Source organism: Orbicella faveolata, unplaced genomic scaffold (genome assembly GCF_042242905.1).
Source record: "Orbicella faveolata isolate gen_17 unplaced genomic scaffold, um_ofav_v1 contig_35, whole genome shotgun sequence".
Taxonomy (NCBI): domain Eukaryota; kingdom Metazoa; phylum Cnidaria; class Anthozoa; order Scleractinia; family Merulinidae; genus Orbicella; species Orbicella faveolata.
In genome coordinates this window covers 30,078,229-30,103,681 of record NW_028301564.1, presented here as the reverse complement: position 1 = coordinate 30,103,681, position 25,453 = coordinate 30,078,229, and the positions used below count along the sequence as shown (strand labels likewise).

Here is a 25,453-nt window from a genome sequence, read left to right as displayed (position 1 = left end):
GAAAATAGGAAACCGCGCTTCAGGACTTCCGTCTTCCGCTGATTAATCGACCGTGTTCATCTGATAACTTTCAAATTACGAGACATACAGAAAAATCTCATGAGATATTTATTTCTTGAGCACATGGGTCCCTCTTTTTGTGCCTTTCGCCTGAACTCACGTTTAACGTAACGATCGAAAACTCAGACGAATCCACCTTGTTCTGGTCGTTTCCAGAAGTTTGCGCTGCGTGACATTGTGGCAACTTAGTAAGGGAGGGGTGTGTAGTTCCTGTCGGTTTCTTTAGCACTTGGTCTGAGTCCCAGCGACTAGCAAGACTTTTAAAATTTTCCACGGTGTATATCACAGTTAAAGCTTACAACTTGTTAAATGAAGTGTTTATTTGAGGCGTTTTAGAGAGTACTAGTCAACACCCCAGTTGCCCTCTCTCCTGCGTTACATAATCATTGAATCAGTGACGTGTTTACCTACGTCTCGACTTCCGTCCGCGCCCAATATTTGCCCTCGAGTAGTTCTATTGTCGCTTCTGTGACGATGCGCTATGTTCATTCATTATCTCGATCTAAAGTTAGCGTGTGTCAGCCGACGTTGAAGCAAATGTTTAGCGAAGGTTTTCTTAATTGAACGAACGGGAAGACTGCCTAACAGACACACAACTTCACGGTCCTCTTCATAAGAGTACTGATTTTGACATTTCTCTGTACCTCAGTTCAGTGCCATATTTGTGTAGATGGCGTGTTTTCGGATGCCAATTGTGTCGTTTGTAGTTATTCTGGCTTTTCTCTGCCCACTGCGAGGTAAGTGGCTAGAGTTCCAAGTGATTTTGTGCCCTGTGGCGGGTATTACTAGCCGTAGCTTAGGGTATGGATTATTACGTATATTTAACAGAGTTCGCACATTACCCAAAATGTTTATGCTGCGGCAGATGATGAGTTGTTATTATTCGGGCATACTCATTTTATTGAGTATGAAGTTTAATTATTGTGAGTTCATGACACTTGCAAGGCCGCTACCTTTTGATTGCCAAGATGTTCACTTTTTGTTCGATTGCTAGATCCCAAAGTCCAGATTCTAACAATCCCTGTATGAAATGTCACCATAGCAAGGGAAATGGACAACTTCGTGCAATTCCACGGGTTGCCACTTTCAAGGTTCATGTCATTAATTTATTGTTTTATTATTCATAAATATACCTGGTGAACTAATTGCAAGTTCGCAGCTGTCTTTATCTAACATCAAATTACTTCATTTCTGCAGTCAAATTGCGCTGTCGCCTGTCAAATTTTTGCGATGGAGCGACAGAAACCATTTCACAACTCCCATGCGTCATTAGGAACCATTATTAGGGTCTTGTTTTAGAACTACCGATTTAGGATTTTAATTTCGTATTTTAACTTGCCTTGAGTAAGAGTTATTTGCATGGTAAATTTTACATTATTTATGCCGTATGCAACATAATGATGGCATAAATATGAAATGAACTTACTTATAAAGAGAGTTTCACACCGACTGTAGCTTTCAAAACAGTCCAAAATGTATAAGGAAGTGAATTTCGTCTCGCGGCACTCTAACAGAATACTATCGGAAATTCTCTCTACCTAGAGAAGTCTATATGAATCTTATTGCCATAATGACGCCTTATAAGTGTGTGGTTTACTAGGGACATATGGATAAAAACGTGATCGTACTCATCGATAGCGAAAGGCACTTTATTAGCAGAGGAAAGACTCTGTTCACTGGCTGTGTGTTATCGATGAACGTGAGATAAATTCAACGTTTGAATGATAATTACCACATCCGGTGAAGACTTCACATTGAAAAATATTATCTGGCGGTGTTAGCGAATACTTCCGAATGTCGTAAAAGCCTTAGCTGTTTGGTATTTTTGTGATAGACCACATTAAAAATCCTGTGGGTTTTTTTTTTATTTTCAACATAATTGAAACGACGACCTCTAAAGGGAAAATAGTGATAATTCATTATGCGGATTGTCCGGCGACCTGCAAACAATGCTATTCTATTATATTTATCAATCTTTTCAGCGTAGAATAAAAAAGAAAAAATAAATAAACAAAGAGAAGACAGCCTCTTGCGGCCAGTCATTTTCTGTTAAGATTCAAATTGTATAAAAAGAACATGATTTTTTCGGATTCTGAGAAAATGGCTGTTTTTGTATCAATGTCGAAACTTTTCGGCAGTACACGTACGTGTCATGAACATTTTAATACAAACATCTGACGGAGCAGAAGTAGAACATTTTGTATTTAGCGGAGTAGAAGTGACGATTTATGCATGTATACATTGTTACGCATTTTTAACCAATTTAAGCTAAAGGTCACTATTCTTTTTCAAAAAAATCTGAAAGTTAAATAAATCATTTATTGCCGAGATATGTTTTACTCTCAATACTGTTAGCGAAATAATTGAAGAACATATTTGAACAGTCGGCTCACGTTCTTCATCGCTGAGTTTTTCTACAAAAAATTAGCATGCACTATCCAGTTCTGATCACGTAAAATTTACCAGAATTTATCTGCATTCGTAACTCGGATTTGCTTACGTATTTGAAAAAAAACGGTTCAAGAAGCAAAGTGAGGCAACTACTCATTCTTTATAAAAACTCAGCAATTTTAGCATTGATTTTATATAGACTACAGATCAATTACTCGTGCCTCATTTCACAATCTTGAGTAAGTAACTTATGTTCATGTTTAGAGTCCCTCCGGCAGGTTTCCCCTTTTTGTGTGTTGATTAACACACAGAGATTACAAGTAGTAATATCACCTGACTCAGAAGAGCCCATTGAAAATATTAATTATTTTGAAAAAAAATTTCAGTGGAATTTTTATCTGTATATATGCAAAATCACACTTACATAACATAATTACTGATAAAAATTTATTTAATGACAAGTATAATAATTGAGTTTTTACATGTAAAGGGAACATACTATTCGAAAAAAAGTATAATGGCAATAAAATGATTTATCGATTCTTCTCCGTTGTAAATATGAAAATAAAAACTTGCCACAACTTTCCTTGTCTCAGGTATTTTGTTTCTTCTATGTAAAATTATCTTATATCTTTTGGTAATTAACACCAATATTACCATAAGCCTATTGATGCTAAGTTGACCAAGGTATTACTACATAAAGCAGTTCGATAAATTATCAGAGTACAGCTTGCACGTGTGAATCCATGCAACTGAAACAAAAATAAATCAAAGAAAAATTTTCTCATGTCTCAATTAATTTGAAAAAAAAATAATTGCTTTCAACTACATGATCACATAAGGATAATATTATTATACAGAGAGAGTCTAAAGAAGTAAACATTTCTATATTGTTTGAACAAAATAGAAAATATCTATTGAAAATTAAGTCAATAATGTCAAAAAAATATTTTCTTTGAATGCTTCAACTTTTCATCTACGTGACTACTTAAATAGAATCATACAATTTTTAGTGCTTGAGGATGTGCTCTGACAGGTGAATAATGACATTTCAAGCAGAACTTACGCAAACATGTCAATTTAGTAGATATACAAAATTTCATACATTGTTTGAGAACTATTGTTGTCAGTAAATTTGTGATAAATCTTTTAATGACCAGTGATCGCTGTAAAGCTAAACATTATAATTCAATTTTCCACACCCACAGAACAGGATTAAATATTAGCTGATGGCATTATCACGTACACTGTACATGCATCTGCTCGCGAAAACTGTTAGGCTGACATTGTCACTTTGTCATGTTAACGCTTCGGAAAGTTGAACTTACAGTATACCACAATAAATTGTAGTGGGAGGTTCTTGATATGGGACCCAAAAACTGCTGCAATTAAATTTAGAGCCCTGTTAATAAGTGTATGCAGTATGCACTGACTATCTGTTAAAATATGGTATCATAATTTCTCCTGAGTAATTTTCATAAAACTACTTCATTACTACATAGATGTTTTAAATTATTGTCGAAATGGCACCTAACACTTAATATTCTGTATTTGTAGTACTCACAGATGATACCGAGTTCAGTCTCCTTGAGCCTCTGGATACTCGGCCGAATCGTTACATACTTGCTGCACTTGGATACTCTGTAGATCTTAACTGTCAATTAAACGACCCATTAGTTGATGTGCATCTAATACAAGAGAAAAAGCCAACAGGGTCAACTAAAACAATTGAACTTGAAAGGGCTCCAGATGGAATCAAAGTTACACAGAGTGGACAAATATTTACCATAAACAATGTTGAAGAATCTGATAGAGGGACATATCATTGTAAAGTTCAGTCAACAGTTTTAAAGATAGAGAAAATTTACCCTGCCAAATATGGATCAACACAAGGTAATCAGTTTGTTTGTAATATGTTGAGATAATGCTCATTTCTTACTTTTGACAACTTGGAAATGTTCATGTACATGTACATGTAGTTTGTAAAGACTGGATTGACCAACATTTGCAAAGTCAGTATATTATACATGAATTGTAAACATTTTATAAATGTTAATGTCATACATACCCCTTGCACAGCTGCTGCAAAAAAATAATGAATTAGACTACAAGCCTGACTTTTCTAGAGGGAACAGTCAATGCAGCATAGCCGAGTTGAATAACTGTCATTGAAAACGAGGGTCTAATTGTTTTTCAATTAGTAGAGACTCTAAAGGACTACAGCACAAAATCTACAATTTCATGTATTAAATTAAGCCTAAAATTAAGAATAATTTTCAGTTTCAATAGTAGCACAGGTAATTGTTGTCTATCAGTGAATAGATATGTATAACCGATGAGAGAAGCAATCAGATTCACAGACTTTTCCAATAGAGCACAGTAAGTTATATGCAACTGTTTACAACTTCTCTTTAGATAGAACTTAACCCATACAAATGGGCACATTATACTTATTTATTAAGTACAAAATAGTGGTGGATATTATTGGATGAATACCATTGAGTGGTAATTACCACAGAATCTCGGAATATCCCATAATATAAGTTGGGAAGTGAGATATTCCATAGATATGACAGTAATATATTACCATGAGAAGGTGTAAGCATAACCATTTTATACCATATGTCATAGAAAATACAGTGGCCAACAAAATCTTTCCAGCTCCCACAATGGGATGGTTGGGCATACACATTCGAGTATATAACAACTTTCAATGATTTTGATTGGTTGTATTATCTATGGCATGGTATAAAATGAAATTATACATAAATTGATGTTTTTAGTGATAATATTACTTTGCTGTAGTCTTTCTATTTCACTAACCGAGTATTGCTATTGGTTTTTTTTTAGAAAGTTATATTTCTTCACATTCTATACTTCCAAGAAACAACTCAGTGAGTGAAGGAGAAAGTACCACCTTCACCTGCAATGTAACAGGAAAAGGCATTAAAAACGTGGAATGGTTCAAAGACAAAATGAGACTCCCTAGCACATTTTATCAATCTGACAACAGCTATATTAGTGATCTTCAATTAACAGCAGTAACTGTTTCTCAAGCTGGTGCTTTTGAGTGTCGAACGACTGTTGTTCCCACACGGTTCAAAGGCTACCAAGTTAAAACAGGAATGTTGTTCATCAAAGGTAACTGGACCGTGTTTGGGTGATTTAGATCAGTTGCATATTTTTATTAAGTTGACTGATATTGTCAAGTTAAAGAAAAATTTTATTATGAATAGTCAGTGTGGAGACTATTATACTCTTCTTCATTAAATTAATATTCTTTGCAAATCATATTTATCTCAGAATTTCACTTCCTTGCCAAGAAGAGACCATATCAGAGACTGTTTGTTGGTGACCCTGTGACAATTAATTGCAAGACAAATGACCAAAAGGCATCACCCTCAAGTTTATGGGTGAGGAAAGATACAAATCCAGCCCAGGAAATTGTCCCAAATGGTGGAACAATTACACGGAGGGGCAACAGATTTTACTTTAGCAGTTTAGCACTGGATAATGCTGGTCTCTACACGTGTGAAGCTACTTTGCCAATCATAAATAAGACCATTGAAATGGGGGTCACAAGTTTGTTGGTCTTCACAGGTAACTGATCATGAACAGAAGCAATACTATATTGATATACCATTAGTATGGAATAACAGTTCACCAGGCAAATTGACTGGCTGTGGATGCAGACAATTTTGCCCGTCTAGTTTGACCACTTAGAGGAAAGTTTTTCTAAAAAGAGGTCCAGTTCAAAACGTTTTTCCTGCTTGTGAAAACCAGTTGCCCTCCAGCTGAAAATGTAAATGAAACCCCTGGATCAAAAGTGAGACAATGAAAAAAACTTCTCCAAATTAGAGTTTCAATTTCAGAAGTTGGTCTCAAGCCCTGAGCAGATTATTGCAATGTTTGTTGTATTAGGTCATTATTATAATGATAACTGTCTGTAAGGTTACTGGCCTAAAATGTAAAGTTCTATGTAGACTACCTTTGTTAGTGAAAAGACATATAAAAAATTCAAACTTCCAATCATTATCAACCCTGGAGCACAACCCATGTTTTTTTCTCTCTCTCAAGTGTTAAATACCAGTTGTGTTTCTATATTGTTACCAGGTGACAACAGAAATCCTCAAGCTCAAGTGTACCCTTTGGATAAAGAAGCCCTTCATGGGCACGACTATAATTTTTCATGTCAGGTTCCTGGTGATGGCATCTCTATAAAATGGTTAAAAGATGGTGTAGACATTCCAAGTTATAAAACACACAGGCAACCAAACAAGATGATAAGAGGACTCAACTTTAATGAAGACATTCTGATGTTAAAGAACGTCTCAAGGGTAGATGTTGGCAACTATACTTGTGTTGTTACAACATCACAAAACCAAGGTTATTCTAGTAAAGTCACTGCCAGACTCTTATCTGTTAAAGGTATGTCGGCTGACAGGGTCACTGCACAAACTTTACAAATTACAAATTTATTTAGATGGAATAACTGATATCCAAACACAAGTTACATTTCAGCATCTTAATAATAATAATAATAATCGCATATTTCCTCAGGATAACCCTTCAGTACAAAGTACTGTTATCAACGGGGTCCTGCTAAGAATTAAAAACTAATAAACAAGAATTATTAAGATATAAAAAATAAGATACATATTAAAAACCGTTAAAAATACAATAGAAATTACAAGTAATAATCGTCTAAGGCTTTCCTAAATAAAACTCTAGAATTAATGTTTCTTAAACTTAAAGGCAATAAATTAAAAATCGAGGCACCTAAGAAATAAAAGCTACATTCTTACATTAAGTTTTGTACACACATAGAATGTTCTTCAGAGGGGTGGTGGCCTCATGGTTAGTGGCTCAACTCCTGATCAGGTGGTCTGGGTTTGAGCCCTAGCCAGGTATGTTGTGTTGTGTTCTTGGGCAAGACACTTCACTCTCACAGTGCCTCCCTCTACCCAGGTGTATAAATGGGCACCACCTAATTTAATTCTAGGGATAACTCTGCAATGGACTAGCATCCCATTCAGAGGGTAGTAGAAATGCTCCTAGTCGCTACATGCTACTCAGAAACCAGAGATAAGCGCCAAACTGATGGGTCACTTGGCTCACATGCAGAAGTTTCATTTTACCTTTCATGTGAGAGAGCAACTGTTATTGAATGATGTTCTGTACTGCTCTTCACAGAGTGTCTTGATCCTGACAACAATGAAAAGTTTGCTCACCCAACTGATATCTATGGCTACTATGAATGCATACAAGGGGTTCCTGTGAAGAAAAATTGTCCTGTAACGTACAAATGGAACGAAGTGGAGAAAGTCTGCAAGCATCCACTATGTAAGCTTCAACTATAAAATTTATGTCTGTAATGCTCTAGTATCAGATACATATATAGTACACCTTTCCTTCATTTTATTATTTTCAGGTCTGCCCTCGTTATTAATAGTGGACTTTCTTGGCTTTTGTGCTCAATGACAGTGGGAGTTTTAATATTCTAGAAAAGAGGCCCAATAGCTATGCTGCTCTTTTTTCTGAAATAATATACTTACTCTAGTCTAGTCTAGTCTCTAATCTAGTCTAGTCTAGTTTAGTGTAGTTTAGCATTATTTTTGCCATAATATATATACAGGGAAGCCAATAAGGCTTATGTAAAGCACTACCTTAAGAGATACCCAAGACTTTTAAAACAAGAAAAAATGCTGTCATCAGCAGGACAATTAAATTTAAATGTATGGAGACATATATGCATCTTTTCCAACTCACATATTATACTGTAACAACCACCACAAAGAGCCCCCCAAAATTTGTTGCTTCTTGCTGCCCCACACCCACTTCTGAACACTTAAGTTAACTTACTTTCAAAGTTACAAATGTCAGCTGCTCCCAAGATGGAATAGGTTCATGCATGGACTTGTACATTGTACACTTTGTTGATCCAAGAGTCTAAAGGGCAATCGATTTTTAAAATGCACGGCAGTATCTTAATTACTCTCCCCACTTCATGCAAATTAAAAAAGACAACTTTCATGTGACAGTGTACCTTGCTATTTTACAGCATGGCTAGTTGACCACGACAGCAGAACTCATTATCTCATCCCAGGAGTGGCCTTCTTGTTGGACTGCCGTCTTAATAATCCAAATGTCTCAGTTGAACTACACAGGAAAAAGCTAGGCGAGCAAAGATTTCAAAGAGTTGATCTGCGGATGGACAGATTTGTTAAACAAAATGGCCAGAATTTCACAATAACTGGCCTCCCTTCTAAGGGCCAGTTCAGATTTCAATGCAGGACTGCTGGGCAGGCTGGTACACATGTTCTTCCGAAGGAAGTGAGAATTGAAAGAGCTCAAGGTTTGAAGCAGCCGTGATTTGAACATTGTTACAGACATGCATATTTATGCAAGTTAGGTTCTTAATGAATAAAGAAGAAAAGGTGCTTGATGCTAGTTCAAGAACTAGTCTATATGGGTATTGGTCTTTTCTTTTGACTGTACTAAGTTTAGGTTTCACTAACGTTTGACGTAGAAAAGCACCCATAGGAGAGAAGCTAGGAAGAAGAGAACATTTGAAGTAAATTTCTTCATGTGCAATATGAAAGAAATTCACTGGTACCAACTCTTGTTTTTCCTGGTAGTGGTAGCTGGGCCTTCGAATTATAGTTGCCCTAAACCATAAGTAACTTAGAATTATGTCTTAAAACTAAGACTATATTCCAAGCAAATACAAATCCTGCTCTACAATGAGTACAATACTATTATTTGTGTACAGTATGTCAAACTGTTATTGTGAAATTCGTGACAATTTGAATAACCTAATCACCATGCATGTATAAGGACTTTTCTTTTTTATTTTTTTTCCAAATTTTCCCAGGAAAACCTGTTAACTCTTACGCTTTTTAGCCTAGACGTTCTTTACTGCCAGGTAGATAAACATAGGTTTTTTACGGTATTGGGAGTTTAGCGCAATACAGTAAGTTTAAGTTTAACGCTACAACTTACAATGTGCACAGAAACACTTTTCAACTTGCAAATGTGGCCAGCGAGTTGTATAAAAAGTTTCCCCCTTCTTGCTGACCATTTCAATCGAACCACACAAACCATATATGTTACATCAATCTAATTTTGTGATAATCATTGTGCTGTATATCTGTTTTTGTGGCAGATTTCATGCAAAATGTTTTTGTTGAAACAATTCCTTCATGTTTCCGTGGTCCACTGGATACAAACGACTCCATCGATATAGTCTGCCATGTACTTCATTATGGAGATGTCAAATGGTTTAAATTAGATCAAGAAATTACAGGCTCAAGAGTGAAAAAAAGTCCAAAATACCGCGATAGCCGCACGGGTCACTGGGAATGGAACAGTACTTTGATGCTTCGTAATGTAAGAAGAAGCGATGCGGGAGCTTACGTCTGTTCGAAAAGCAATGGATATAATAAGACAGCTAATGTCACTGTTTTCATTGATGTTGCAGGTAAGCGCAAAGCTCTACAACGCGTTTAAGCTTATAAAATGTTAAATAAATAGGCTTAAGTAAGCTCAAGCCCGTATCAAGACAGAAAAGAATTCAGGGCACTGATATATGTAAGCCCAAGGTTTCGTCTCGCAATGGGAGAAAGTGATACCCTGCACTTCTGTACAAAGTCAAGTTTAAAAAATTATCCACATAAGCTCAAGTGTTTTTAAGCTTACGTTTATAATAAGCTACCTGTGTTGGAGACTGCAATTATTTTCGCAAATTTCCAGTGTATGTCTCTCAGGGTGGTTTTTAACTTCAGAATCGTTTGAAGTTGCCTTTGATTCGATACTTAGTATCGCTGTGGTTTGACTTATTCTGTGCCCCGACTAACACAGTCCCAAAATGGCGACATTTTAGCGAAACTGGGCGGTAGTGCGTCACGTGATCCCTATGATATGGTACAGTTTTGCTATTTTTAGAACAAATTGCGCCATCGCATGCGGCACACGGGCGTACATGCTGCGAGCATTTTTGCTGATGTAGCGCCTGGGAAATAGATTCCGAAATTCCCGAAATCTTTGATGTTTTTGGTCCCAACTCAACGGTTTATGTCTGTTGGAATTTTGCTTTTAAAAGTATTTTCGCCGTAAGCTACTCCAATCTGAGTGAAGTAAGACAGTATCGAATTTAGGTATGTCCCGCTTTATATCGCTGACCAAATTGTGTTCCGCTGCTTCTTTTACAAGAGCTCCACAATGTACTCCACGCTAAATTTCACATATGTTGAAGATTAACAGCTTTTCCACAACACAGCGAAAATCTAGCTGGATATAATTGGATATAGCAGCATTTCAGGACTTCAAAGTTTCCCTCCTTTTACCACATGCTTGCGGGAATTTTGCAAGAGTCTCTCGCGCCCGAAAAGTAAAAAAAAAAATGCAAGTTTGAGTTTTGCCTGAATTGTAAGCAACGCTTGATGTTTCATCAAGGCCCAATAAGTTTAGGTCTGTAGATACTGCTCAGTTTTGTTTGTGTAAAAACCCAATAAACTGTCTTTTGTCCATGATATTATTATTATTAATATTATTATTAACATTATTATTATTATTAATAATATTATTAACATTGTTATTATTATTATTATTATTACTTTTATTTTTATTATTATTATGCGTGTTTTGTACTATCAGTAAACATGGCAAATTGGACTTCCGCACTTTTGTGTGAACTTTTGGCTTTGGTCAAAATTGTTGCAGTATCTCAGCACGAAAGATAACCAAAGAAATCTTTGTCAAGATTTGTTGACAGTCGAAAACACCGGCTTGGGCTCTGAAAGTGCATGCGCTGCACTATGCAAATGAGCTACCTAATGTGCGCGTCAGACTTTCCTTTCAAAAACTTTTGCAAACTTGCCAAACAAGGAGAAACAATAAGAAACTATCAAAAACAAGTTTTGGTTATGATTAAGCATTGTTTGAGAAACTCACAAATTAACTCGATACCAGAGTAGAGAGTTTTCTTACATAAGGTTTATTCTTAAGTCAGAACAAACGCAAAAGCTTTATACGCGAACAACTAGCGCGAGCAGATATTACTCAATCACAGCGAGAAATTGAAGTCTTTTTTTCGACCCTGAAAAACTCACCTTGTCGATTAGCTCAGAGAATAAAACTACATATAAGCGCCCTTGTTCTTATTCCCTGCCTTTGCTCTGAAAAATCCGCAAGAGAATCTCGCAACTCTAGTCATTTGATCACGCAACAGGACAACATCCACGCGAGAACCCACCTAATGTGCGTGGATCCGCGCGGATATGTGTCGTCAGGGTGGCGCAATTTGTTCTGAAAATAGCAAAATTGTCTCATATCATAGGTGCGCGCGGATCCCATTGATTGTGGCTCCTGACGATTGTGGATTGTAACGATTGTGGCTCCTGATTTTAATCAATCGGCGCAAACTGTTTGATTTACTCAATGGCGAGCTAGAAATTTCGGAACTTCTGAAACGGTCGTAAATGTGTACGTAATGGGACGGAAATTTCCGGAGAAAGGCTCCCGGAAAATCCTAGAATTGCTAAATTTTCGAAATTCGAAGCAGAAATACCAGAGGTATTTATATACAGTGAAACCTGTATTATGCGGACCCCATATTAAGCGGACACCCTCTCTTAAGTGGGCATCAGCTGAAGTCCCAAAATTTTCTTCCCACATTTACTGTAAAATAAACCTGCATTCAGCGGACACCTCTGTTAAGCGGACGAGGACACCAATAAAATAAGCCATTTTGTTGCACAAAACCTGCAATAAGCGGACACTTCAAGGGCTTTTTACTTCTAAAAGTTCAGCTGAGACTCCTTTAACACTGTTCAGCGATGTCATGTTAAAGCTAAGTAGATTATACCAGATTGATGCTTTGATTGTCTGAACATTGTGTTATGAGCAGTTTTTGATATCACACTGATCTACACTGTGTTACAAAAGAGTTAATAATTAGCTATTATTGCACAATATATTAGAACCTGTTTTGAGCGGACACCCTGTATTAAGCGGACACTAATGGGGGTCCCAAGGGTGTCCGCTTAATTCAGGTTTCACTGTACTTAACGAAACTATTGGAAAGTCAGTATACCATCTGCGTTTTCCCTCTATTTCCGTAGATCACGCAGATGGTTTTCCATATTTATGAGTACCTTTTAACTATATTTTATGCAATGAAGATGTATCAATGATTTACGATGTTGAATTAATTTTCAGAACCCTCACCTGCAAGAGTATCTGGCCAAATGCAATCCCCGCAAGCTGTAATGGAGGATTCCAATGCCAGATTTCTGTGCACCGTAAGTGGATCTCCCCGTCCTACGGTGAAGTGGCTGAAGGGAACAGAAACTGTCGCCGTGTGCGAAGGCAAACAACATGGCAGCTGTAGAATCACAGCCACAGAAGGTTCGAAATACAAATCTTATTGGCGGGACGAGAGGACGTGCATGGTACAACACTCGAATGGACCAACCAGCGGCAGATGGAGCAGTTGGTTAAATGTTTTGAGGACTCGTTCACCGGCTGATGCTGTTAATTACACTTGTGTCGTTGATAATGACTCGGGCGAACCAGACAAACGGGTTTCGTTACTTGCGATCATTGGTAAGTTTAAGGGACGGTCTGGATGGGGTTTGGTTCAGCCGGGCTGAGAATCGGTCCAAATTTTAACTTTAAACAAGAGCATTTTCTCATTAAATCTTCACTGGTGGTCGCAATCCTTCTAACTAATAAGGCCATCTCCGTAGAATGCTTCATTTAGCATGGCCCTCTCTCGTAAAAGTGAGTCGAGCCTTCGTGATATCTCCCCCGTGACTTCCATTTTGCATGGGCGCCACTATCACCCTAAAAGGTCTTGCAGATGAAGCACATTGAACTTGAACACTCGAAAATTGGGAGCAGATAGTGAATCGAACTAGGCCCTGGTTATCGTAGGTTACTAGTTAGCTTAGTCGTAATCTCATTATGGCAAGTGCTGTGCTAAACTGAAACCTTTTTCGCCATATTTTTGTAGTTAACCCTGTGTTAGTAACCAGCAACAACAATGGAGAGCCGGAAACGCCCTATGTCGTTAAAGACGAAATAGAAGAGTTAAACTGCACGACCAAACGTAGCTTTCCCTCAGCTAACTTCAGTTGGCGGTACCAATCATTAGACTGTACAGATTCCTCGAACTGCCCACCAAACAAAAAGTGGAAGCCAGTTTCAAGTGTAATTGGACGCGTAGATCCACGCTCTCCCAAGACCAGCGTTCTTATTGTACCACCGAACATTGACAAAATGTATTTCAAGTGCACGGCAGTAAATCCTGTAACCCGTAAAAAGGACTCCATAGTCTACAAGTTTTTGCGAAGAGGTAGATATCAGTAAGCCCCGTAAAAAGTTTTGATATTTAGTTTCGAAAGCGCCAACTGTCCATTTGAATTTTCTTTGGCCAAACAATAAGAATGTTATTGACCAAGCTCGGTAGGTTTTGTGTGGAAGAACAACGTTGTTCTTGTTTATTTATTATCCCCACTGCGCACGCGGTCTGACTTGCAATCTTGTTCAAGATTCTCTTATAGACTTGCCGCCTGGGCAACGCTGACAATATTGATAACATTTTGTGCGCGGTGGAGAGGGCTCGAAAGTTAGTATATTAAGATTTGCCTGAAAATATTAGTTAACTTAAAACGAAAAACACCAAAGAGATAATAATAAACCCTAAAGGATCAAGAATGGTTGAGGATGGAGAAGAGTAACACGGTTTACTAATGACGAACTTGAAAAATCTAGGCTAAACTTTTCAAGATGCGCAAACTGTGAAAAAGCTCCTTTAATGTCACCATCTTGTTGTTATGCATCAGGAAAAGTGGATTCCTCTGACGACCTGGTATTAATACCTGCTTCTTCGTTTGCAAGAAATGAGGGTGAAAATATTACGCTGCGCTGCGAAGCTAGCATTGGCAGGTTCAGAGAAGAGCCATCCTGGAGTAAAGATAACAAGACCTTAAAGATCGATCAAGGCCGGATGAACGTTAAAAGATGGACAGATCAAAAATTGATAAGTCAGCTACACATTCAGAATGCCACGATCGAGGACGCTGGTCTTTATGAGTGTAATGCTGTGAAAGAGACAGGTGAAAGAGATCAAAAGTCCATAAGACTGACGATTAAGAGTAAGTAAAGAAAAGCCACTATTTACTGTATTAAGCTAAAATGCATGATAAAATGATACTCTCAACTTGATCGTTTCTTAGTCCAGTCCCTGAACTCTCTGCTCTATCTACAGAAAGTGAACCCTCCTGGGCTCAACCCGCGCGTAAAAAGGGCAGGGGAGAGTTGAAGACTGGACTGAATTCTTTTCAGTGTGATACTGTGTATAGTTCCAGTTGAGTTCATTCCATTTGGCCCTGGAATCTATGGGAAGAATTACAGCGGCAATGATTTACATTTGTTGCACTAGCCTTGTTTTCCTTTTCTTTATTCAAGTTTGTAGATGTATTCAATATAGCTGAATTCAATTTTCTTTAATACTGTATGTATAGCCTGCGAGCAGGCTCGCGTTGGAGTACAAGCGCGCGCGGCGTACCCGCTAGCGCGAAATCGAGCGACGAAGCCGCGAGAACGAGAGGATTCCTACCCGCCGGGTCGCTTTGCTCTTCACCGCTCGCGCGCGTAACTCAAAGGTGAGCCTGATCGCAGACTACTGTATATAGGTCTTAGCATAGAAGAGCCACACCCAGTGGAATGCTAATAAATCTTTATTACTATTACTATTACTATTACTATTACTATTACTATTACTATTACTATTACTATTACTATTACTATTACTATTACTATTACTATTACTATTACTATTACTATTACTATTACTATTACTATTACTATTACTATTACTATTACTATTACTATTACTATTACTATTACTATTACTATTACTATTACTATTACTATTACTAGTACTAGTACTAGTACTAGTATTATTATTATTATTATTATTATTATTATTATTATATTGTTATTGTTCTTATTATTAGGAAAGAAATTACACAGTGATTCACATAAATGAGCATTCTCTGGAGCTCTAACGTTAATTTTCTTGCGAATTTTATTGCAGAGTTGGCGAAACCCTCTGTCCTTATAACTCCGAATATGACCAGGAAAAAAGGTCAGAGCGTTGAATTATTCTGTAACGTCACTGCAAATCCTCAACCGAAAGAAGTCATTTGGACAAGAAACGGAGAAATAGTAACACCGAAAAGGACCAAGGTAAACGACTGCAAGCAGCTAGTAAGTGATTTCTACGAAGTAAAAGACGCAGCTGATTCCAGTGATGGAGTGTGGGGATTACTTGTTTGCTCTCCAAGCGATGCTCAACAGACTGGATCTTACAAATGTGTAGCTACAAACATCAAGGGAAATGGTTCTGCTACAACGCATTTGAACATTTTGGGTAAGTAAAGGATCGTTAAGTTAATATGGTCTCTACAAGAGAAGGCTTAGCCCGTAGTTTTCATTGTCGAAGTTTGAAATGTGAAAGGTGAACTGATCAACAGGACACGGTCGTATCTGAGTCCCCGACAGGAATCGAACCCATGCCGTCCCGAACATCGGGCGGGCGCTCTAGTTGTTAAGCAACATGACGCGTAATTGCATTGGACTATACTGGTGTCACTATCTAGGAGGTCTTAAAATGGAAAGGTTACGCTTCGCTAGTTTTCGTCTGTATAATGGCAATAAATAACTCTTCGATCGCCTTAAAGTTAGCCATAAGCGGAATTCGTTCTTAACCTGTTTAGGCTATATCACGTGGCTACATCATCATCATCATCATTTCTCGTCGCGCCAGTAGGCGCATAAGGCCGTAACTACGCGCTCTGAAAAAAAAAAAAGATTGGCATCAAGCAATCTTCTCTTTCTTCCTTACCTCACTGCTTGAGAAATGGACTTTGTCAGAGGAGACTGTAAATTAAGGTGACTAGTACCGTCCTTCAGGCGACATAATACATCTCTGTACGTTCTTTTCTCGTAGACCCGCACTATTTCATTGTAAAGTTTAACGAACTTCCTGTTGATATTTTCAGAAAAACCAAAATCATCGGTGACGGATTATCAAAACGGCAACACGTTAACGCTGACGTGTAACGCCACTGGTAATCCTGTTCCTTTAGTATACTGGGAGAAGGACAACGGCGATGATCAGTTTGTTCCGCTTGAAGGTACTGAGGATAAGCGCCACTTGGGCCAAAATGTTATAGAGGTGGAACTATCCGAGGAGACTTACGGAACGACGTACCGTTGTGTGGCGAATAACACTCAAGATCACGATGTCTATTATTACCCCCTCCAAGGTAGGCATCTTTTTGCTCTTATCTTTTAAAAACATTAATATCAATAGGCCATAATCATTTTCTGGGTATTGGACTGGAACTAGCTTGCAACTGAGGCTAATGCGGGGAGTCTGTTCAAATGCAAATGACATTGATTTCTATTTAATGTTATTCCACCGCGTGAGTCTCTATTGTAAACTAATTCCACTCCAATACCAAGAATACGAATGTGGCTTATTGAGTTCGTTGTGGAAATAAGCAAGTATTGAGACAATGATGTTAACGCCCACATCATGGAGCCTTCACAGCTCGTAGATTCTTCTTCTTCTTCTTCTTCCTCCTCCTCCTCCTCCTCCTCCTCCTCCTCCTCCTCCTCCTCCTCCTCCTCCTCCTCCACCTCCTCCTCCTCCTCCACCTCCATATCTTCACAACTTCTGCATATTTAATTTGTTCAGTTTTTAATGCCGTGCTCTCTCCTCCTTCAGATCCCAACGAAGTAGAATATACTGGAAACCAGCCAGACAGTAAGGCATTTTCAAAGGGCGCCATGATCGTTGTGATCGCTTGTAGTAGCTTTTTGATCTTGTTGCTTCTTTTGATCATTTTCATTCTGTATCGACGAAAGAAGCGGTATGGCGGGTTTTTCATCTTCACACTTCCACCTTCTCCTGATTACATCATGACGTTAGACCCCGAGAGGTCTTTGTTGGAGCAGACAAACAGACTTCCCTATGATGCTCAGTGGGAATTTCCGAGGGAACGTCTCTCAGTAGGTACGTAGTGTGTGTTGTTATCATTGCAAATAAAAAGCCCAAAATGTGTGTACAGTGACAGCCTGGACACTAGAACTTCGAGCAGGACTGAAGACAACTCATCTGTTCTTTCCGCCCAGTACCCCATTACACCCATATCCATATCCCGAACCCTATAACCTGTTTTACAGGTTACAATGCGCCTAAAATGCGCATAAATTATCAGCGTTCGCCCAGTATACTTGAAAATGTAGCGTAACTTACTTTCAAACTTACACCACGGCGTACTGAAAAATTAAATACATGTATTGTACTTCTTATTCTTCTTATTACTTTAACTCACAGTGAGGCCTTTGGGATCAGGAGCGTTTGGCCAAGTATTCCTTGCGCAAGCGACTGGTATTGTCGCGTTTGATCCCCGTGGCAGCACGAAGCGTAAATCTGGTCGCAGACGGTCAAGGTTTGGATCCACAAGTCGACCTTATTACAATGACAAACGGGTCACGGCAGTTGCGGTGAAAAGTTTGAAAGGTACACTGTTTATCATTCATCGTGATTACCGTCTTCTTCCCACTGCGAGCAACCTTAAGCAACATTTCTCCAAAAGAATTGAATTAAGTTTTTTGCAGTTATTTGATGAGTTGGATTGTGATCATTTTTGCTAAGTATGCTGTGTACAATTTTTGTAGTTGTTGTTCCTTTTTGTTCCACGAATGAACCCTTCTCTTACTCTTTCAAAGGGAAGTCTCAGCTTAAGCCAGCTTAAACGTGAAAATTTGTTATACCCGAAATTTACTTATATAGATGGCTTACCATCCCACCCGAGAGGGGGGCATTACCCCAGTCACAGCTTGTGACCGAAACCAGAGCTAAACACTGAGATTAAATACTGACTTTATCGTATATGCACGTTGGCTATGCTAATCACCTTTCTTGGCCACTGACTTGCTGGTTTTCTCAACAGAGAGTGCAACAGAAGCCGAGCACAGGGATTTGGTGTCAGAATTGAAGATTTTGATTCACATCGGCGAACACAAGAACATTGTCAACCTGCTTGGGGCATGCACAAAGGGTAAGTGAAGAGAATCTTGATAGTCAAAGGCATTCAGACACTGGTGAGATTTTGTCGTTGCTTAAATAAGTTAATCTTGACATCCTCTTATTTTAGATTTCCATCGCTAAATTCTCCCCATAAAATTTCTTCTCTTCAGGTCGTGAACGGGATCTGTGGGTTATAATCGAATACTGTCCCCATGGCAACTTGCTTGACTTTCTGCGCAAGCGTCGTGACATTTTCGAAGCGACGTGGACCACGCCCACTGAGCACGCTGACGAAACATTTACGACGATTGATCTTTATATTTGTGCATTACAAGTGGCACGTGCAATGGAATTCCTGGCTTCAAGACGGGTAAGTCTTTCTTGTTCTTCCTGTATACATGCCTGAGTACGAGCCAAGTGGCCCATCAGCATCAGTTTCTGTAGCACGAAGCGACCAGGAATATTTCTACTCATCCCTGGATGGAACGCTAGTCCATCGCAGGGTTACCCCCAAGAGTAAATTCGCCGGTAACCAATTATACCCTTGAGGGGAGAGAGGCACTGTGACAGTAAAGTGTCTTGTCCAAGAACACAACACTTTGTCCCTGGTCAGGGCTCGAACCCGGACCACTCGATGCAGTGGTGAGCGCACTCACCATCAGGCCACCGCGCCTCCACCCTTCTGTCTACACGTGACCCCATCAAAACTATATTTTACAAGTATGATCATCTCGATTGCAGTTCATGTTCTGTTCATTCTTTAGGTAGTAAGCCACAAGATTAACACGTAACAATGCTTGATTTTCAGTGTGTCCACCGCGATCTTGCCGCCAGAAACGTGTTGGTAGGAGAGGACTATGTGTTGAAAGTGGCCGACTTTGGTTTGGCGAGAGACATTTACAAAGATGAGCACTACGTCAAGACAACATCGGTAAGCTATAAGAATGATAATTCACCGGGTGGGGGAGACCAGAGTTAATATAAAATGCATGGGGTCTTTATTTTAGTTATATGAAAAGTTTACAGAGATCAAAACAGGCTCTCCGCACTAGACTCCTCCCCGCCGGATCGATTCGCTCGCAAGAGCTACTTAAAGGTGAGCCTGCTCGCGAGCTAAAAGATATCCTGCAGGTGTCCCATTTTCTCGCCTCTTTTCCTTCTTCCACTTCACTTCTCACATTCTTTTTTTGTTCTTTGTGAAGAGGAATCACGTTCTTTTGCGGACATTCAGCAAAATGTTGTCGTTTTCTTTGGTAATCGACATTTTTTTTTTTTATCGCAGGGCCTGCTTCCTGTCAAATGGATGGCTATTGAGGCGTTAGTAGACCGAGTCTACACACACAAGAGTGATGTGTAAGTTATAGCCTTATTGGTAACTGACTGAACCGCTGACAGCTTGTAAATTTCAAACGCGATAAAAATTCTGACGACGTGAAGTATTGTGAGAGCACTATCTCACATCCAACGCTACTCAAAAATCCCAAAAACGTCTGTTGATAGTTCTACTTTTCAGCCATACTTCTGTTCTCTCATTACAGTGAAACCTGTATTAAGCGGACACCTTTATTAAGTGGACAGCAGCTTGGGTCCCTAACTTTCTTCCCACATTTACTGTAAAGTAAACCTGCATTCAGCGGACACCTCTGTTAAGCGGACGCACACTCCAATATTAGGCCGTTTTGTTCCACAAAACCTGCAATAAGCAGACACTTCAAGGGCTTTTTACTAATAAAAGCTCAGCTCAGACGCTTTTAACATTGTTCATTGTTCAAGATTGATGTATTGACTGACTGGACATTTTGTCCTGTGTGCAGTCTTTGATCTTACACTGTGTCACACTGTGTTAAAAAAGGGTTAATAATTAACTATTATTGAGCAGTTTATTAGAACCTATTTAAGGCGGACACCGTGCGTTAAGAGGACACTAGTAATTGTCTCAAGTGTGTCTGTTTAATACAGGTTTCACTGTATACACAAAACTTTTAGGTAGTCACAGCGCGCGTTACTCTCCGGTTAATTTATAACTCAATTGGAATTCTGTTTCTTTCTTAGATGGTCGTTTGGCGTTCTCTTATGGGAGCTGTTTACACTCGGTAAGCATCAAATGTAGCTGAATTCCTTTTAATGTTTATCAAAAAGTAGCGATGAAAAAAAAAAGATAAAGGACTCTTCAATTAAACATTTAATTCACATGTCATCGTTCTAACATGCCATCCTTAATATTGTTAACTTCAAGGTGGAAGTCCGTACCCAGGCCTCCCGGCTAATGAAGTGTATCAGTATTTGATGGAAGGTAATCGCATGGAGCAGCCCGTGGATTGCCCGGATGAAATGTAAGCATTTGATTGGCCTTTTTGTCAATTATAGGTTCATATACCGATGACGAAACAACGTTAAAATAGACGATAGACGGCAATTGACGATGTGTTCTACACCTATTTATTTGATTGTCTGTTTGTTTCTATTTTACATGTGTATTTATCTTTTTCTGTCTTTCTTCACAGGTACGAAATAATGAGTCAGAGCTGGATGCACAGTCCAGAGGACAGGCCTTCCTTCACAGATGTTGCAGCACGCCTTGATAGACTTTTGGATGACAAAACCACAGAGGTAATGTCTAATTCAAAATCCCTCATCCGTTTTAAAATTAAAACGTCAAAGTCTTTTTTCATAAAGGGCATAACAGTTAAACTCTCAATCGTTTATACGCTTGAGCAGTTTTCTTGCATGATCTCTTCGTTATTTCATGCAGTTCAAAACTGCTTCAACTGTTTTAAAGCCCAAGGGTAGAGAAACCGGTACAATTTCTTGAAATTTTCTGGAATTCTCCCAAAGGCATGGAAAAGGAAATCATTTAAAAGAATATGCTAGCGTACCTGTATAATGTTAAATATTTTACCAAGCCGTCAGGCGAGCAAAAATGCACTTTTACTCGTTGGACGCGAGTAAAAGAGCACAGCAATTATATACGCTGAAAACCACATAACCGATTTGTTTTACAGCGTTTTGTTTTTCTTTCCATAAAACCACTCCTTGCATTGTGTTTTGTATCCCGGAAACTACTCCCCTGGGTCTGGTTGGATAATAAATGGGGAAATGGAAAATCAATAAAGATTTACTTCAGGAGATAAAATTCTGTAATACATCAAAGATGCACACAAAATCACTTCGCCTTACTTCCCAAATGCCCTGATGAAGAAGCTGACTAATTGGGTGTGTAGTTTTAACCCCCACTTTCTTCCTTTTACCATCCCCTCTTGCAATTTAATAAAAATTCAATTGCAATGACCTCTTTAAATAAAAAGTCTTCCATTTTGGCAACTCGAGGTAATAATTCTCCTTCGCTCTGTATTTGGTTTTGTAGACTGGTGAAGGGTACCTTGATCTTGAACATGGCGAGGATGACGCAAACTTTGACGAGCCAACGTTTGACGATGAATACCTCGATCCCGGAGTGAGTCTTCTCCCACCCCCTGGCAGCCCCACCTCAGAGGACGAAAAACACGCCCCGCTGCCTCCCCTCCCCCTCCCCATGGAAGAAATTGAGCTGGAAACGTTTGCAGAGAATCCCGAGGAAGAAGAAAAGCAGAAATTTATTCTTCGCGATCCACCGAAAGAAAAACGTGTCCTTCGCATGGACAGTGAATTGGAGAAAGCTCGTAGAGACACGCTAGAGAGGGAAAAGGCAAGGGAAAGCATTGATCAGCAAAATAATGATGACTTTATCAGCGAGAAAGAACAGCTGCGATCGGACGATGAGGACAGAGACATCTGCGAAAGAAATTCTGGAATTTTCGAATATCCACCTGATTACGACCACAAACCGGGGCCAAATTTACTACTTGTTCCTTTACCTGGCAATGGTTACTGTGGCGAAAAATATCCTCCTCAGGGCGATGTGAATTTTGAAACAGGAAAAACTGGCTCCTTGGGAAGACAGCCATCTAACAGATACGTAAAATCATAACATAAATTATGAACTCTGAATAAAGACAATGCATAACCAATTCAAGCGATCACTAGGCGCTTTGTGAATTGAACTTCACAGCAGAAACTGAAGAGCTTCACTTTGTTGCATGTAAACCAGATAGATATTTTAGGCAAGCCTGAAAGCTTCTAAGGATCATCTGCTTTGAAATGCCGCAAAACAGACGACTTCGAACGTTAATAAAGAGAACTGCATCCTAAAACTGTTCCGGGGGGAGCCTGCTTGGTGTCCTTTGGGCTGAAAAAAATATTGACTAAAACAACCCAGGTACTACGTAAGTGGGCCTACAAAGCGTCACTGTAAATGAGAGATAGGGCGCTTGGGTGTTCTTCAGACGGTAGTGTATATTAAGAGAGGCATTCCACTCAGTGATAATCAACTGATGCTATAACAATTACCAATATATACTGTTACAGTTATCAGCGGTTTGACATACAAACGAGGCGAAAGGGTCCATGCTGCTTTGTACTGACCCATTCGCCTCGTTTGCATGCCTTTTTAAACAAAAGAATATTTGACTCACCTGTGCTACTTTAATACCTGTGGAAATTGAAATTGAGACATTTATAACGTCACCATAGATATAAAAGAATTTTTTTATTATTAATTTGTATTATATAATTATTGTATCAGAAAAGCAAGCCGCAAGTCATATTTGACGCGATTACACGGCTTTTAGATTATGCGATATATTCGGAACGTACAACAGTATTGTATTGGCTTCATGAGGTTATTTCTTTTTACTTAACTTTCAACGGTCTAAATTCGTATTCAGAGTTAGTTTTATATAATAGAGTAGTATTATATAATATTATTGTTTTTAAAGTGATTACTTATTACTGATATTCTTTTCTCCCATTCCTTTGAAGGGCAAATTAAGAACGTAACGCATAGATATGTTTGGTACACTTTCATAAGTATGTGACTTGAGCTATTTGTTGTTGTTTTTCCCTGACCGGCTTGTGCCACTCTCAGAGCAATCTTTGTCAGATCTTTAAATCTTTCTCGAAACTGTATTTTTACCCAGCCTTAACCTCTCGACGGGAGGATCAGTAGAGGCAGACAACGGCAGTTGTCTCAACTAAAGGAGTTTTGGAAACTTCAAGCCTTTGGTCGTTTATGGGCCAAGATAGGCTCGATTTCCACCGCTTTCTCGAGCGCGGACTCTTTTCTCGAACAGCGGCTGGTAATCGAGCCTAGGGCCAAGATGGTGAAACTTCAGTGAGACTCTTTAGTGCGCTAGGAATTCTGGGGTCATTTGAGCAGTCAACTAATTTTTCAAAACATTGCGGAATTCCTCTGTGCTCGGTTGTAAGGGTTGTAGGTAGTAATTTCGAAATAATCACAACTAAATGGGACCCTAAATGACTGCGAGATGGCAAGTCATATAAGGACCGCTTGAAATAACCAAAGAAAGTAAAGCAAATGAAACAGAGTTGTGACCATTTTCGTGTGTAGACGGCATAAATCTATATTATTAACGGTTCCTCTGTTTTTCAGCTACGATGGTCAAAAAACATGCTCCTATCGTGGAGCCTCCATTTGGATCAATATGGCTTTCTTTATGGGGAAAAGGGAATTTTTGGCTTGTTTAGTTGTTTTTTTTATAAGTAAAATTTTACAGTGACGATCCCAGAAGCATTCCGACTTGAGTTTCTTAAGTTGGTTATAGCGACCTAATTTGAAAAAAACTTAAGAGATACTTCGAGACGTTACATCCATTTAATGTGATTCTAAGCATCTAATGTCCACAAAGAAAGATCTCAAAGATTTAATAGCACTATTATTACAAGAATTAAAGATGGTCAATAGAATAAGAAGTAACTGTTGTAATGCAGACAGAAGCTAATTAGAAAAATTTATATAATGAAATATTTATGTTGCCAATAAATTTACGGAACAGCGGGTTAATATTGTCTTATAATTGTCTGATTTTATTGAAGGATATCTAAACAAGAGAATCACCAACTAAGTATTAAATTTTCTTCTCGCCAGTCAGTGCACGATCAGGCCGACATCACAGGCACATGCACTTTAAACATTTTACATAGCCATGGCTGGGGTCATTGCGATGTGTTTTTGGAAAGAAAAGACACTTAACTCTCACAGTACCTCTGTCCACCTATATAAATGGTTACCGGCGAAGTTAATGCTGGGAGGTGACCATGCAATGGACTAGCATGCCATCCCCATCAGTGGTATGGATGTGCATACATCGGCATACTCTGAGGCCACATAAAACGTATGTACCTGTGATGTCGGTCTGATCGTGCTGTGATCCTCTTACGTGTTACCGGTTAAAAGTAGGTTTTACTGGGACTTTACTTTGAGAATCTGAACTGAACAGATAGAAGACTGTATCTCTGCCTTTTCCAATCGCGTAATTCTAGGGAACAAGAAAATGATGGGAGGAGCAACCTGGTAATGTAAAACCAAATTCTGAAATCATATGAGCTAAGCTCTGTTTCTGTTAATAAGAGTTTTCTGCCCAAAAAGCTAAGATGCGTGAGCCACTCTAGTGGCGGGAACCGTTTGTGTTCCATTACAATCTGCAGATCTGTGACATTGGTTTACATTCTGGCCAGGGTACGTAGATATTCCTTTTCCAGTTTGTGATCGACTATGCCGGATATTCTTTTCCCTGTTGTATCCAGTGCTTCAGTACTCTTTCTCTTTAGTTTGGCTTGAGCCGGGGGCTTGAGTGACCACTTACAACTTATCATCGGCTACTAACTGGGCTGTTGACCCAAACGGCTATGACAGGCAGCATCTTAATCTTTTTTACAAGGTTAGTTTAGACAAGCCATTGTTCACATACTACACATATCACCCTACAGTGGAATCTCGAATTCTGGAACCAAAAGTCGTTTCCTACAGTAGTAAGATACCCGCGATTTCTCGAACTA

The 25,453-nt window shown here is 38.9% G+C and overlaps 1 protein-coding gene across 1 annotated transcript; it reads left to right on the top strand.

Moving 5' to 3' along the window:
• The first annotated feature begins 497 nt into the window (after nucleotides 1-497).
• On the top strand, nucleotides 498-24,458 carry LOC110050451 (uncharacterized). The gene is made up of 23 exons (XM_020756375.2): nucleotides 498-797; nucleotides 4,009-4,344; nucleotides 5,302-5,592; nucleotides 5,755-6,051; nucleotides 6,565-6,879; nucleotides 7,645-7,794; nucleotides 8,513-8,806; nucleotides 9,617-9,931; nucleotides 12,670-13,056; nucleotides 13,466-13,807; nucleotides 14,298-14,609; nucleotides 15,554-15,889; nucleotides 16,521-16,787; nucleotides 17,252-17,539; nucleotides 17,864-18,049; nucleotides 18,483-18,590; nucleotides 18,730-18,929; nucleotides 19,368-19,490; nucleotides 19,842-19,912; nucleotides 20,612-20,652; nucleotides 20,796-20,892; nucleotides 21,064-21,169; nucleotides 21,924-24,458. The coding sequence occupies exons 1-23, from the start codon at nucleotides 731-733 to the stop codon at nucleotides 22,524-22,526; spliced, it is 5,532 nt and encodes a 1,843-aa protein (XP_020612034.2). The 5' UTR covers nucleotides 498-730; the 3' UTR covers nucleotides 22,527-24,458.
• Nucleotides 24,459-25,453: the final 995 nt, after the last annotated feature.

Excerpts from the sequence above, each read along its gene's own strand:
- LOC110050451 (XM_020756375.2), top strand. The coding sequence starts at position 731 with ATGGCGTGTTTTCGGATGCCAATTGTGTCGTTTGTAGTTATTCTGGCT. Across the intron at positions 15,890-16,520 it reads AACGCATTTGAACATTTTGG|AAAAACCAAAATCATCGGTG; the intron begins GTAAGTAAAGGA and ends TGATATTTTCAG. Across the intron at positions 21,170-21,923 it reads TGGATGACAAAACCACAGAG|ACTGGTGAAGGGTACCTTGA; the intron begins GTAATGTCTAAT and ends TTGGTTTTGTAG.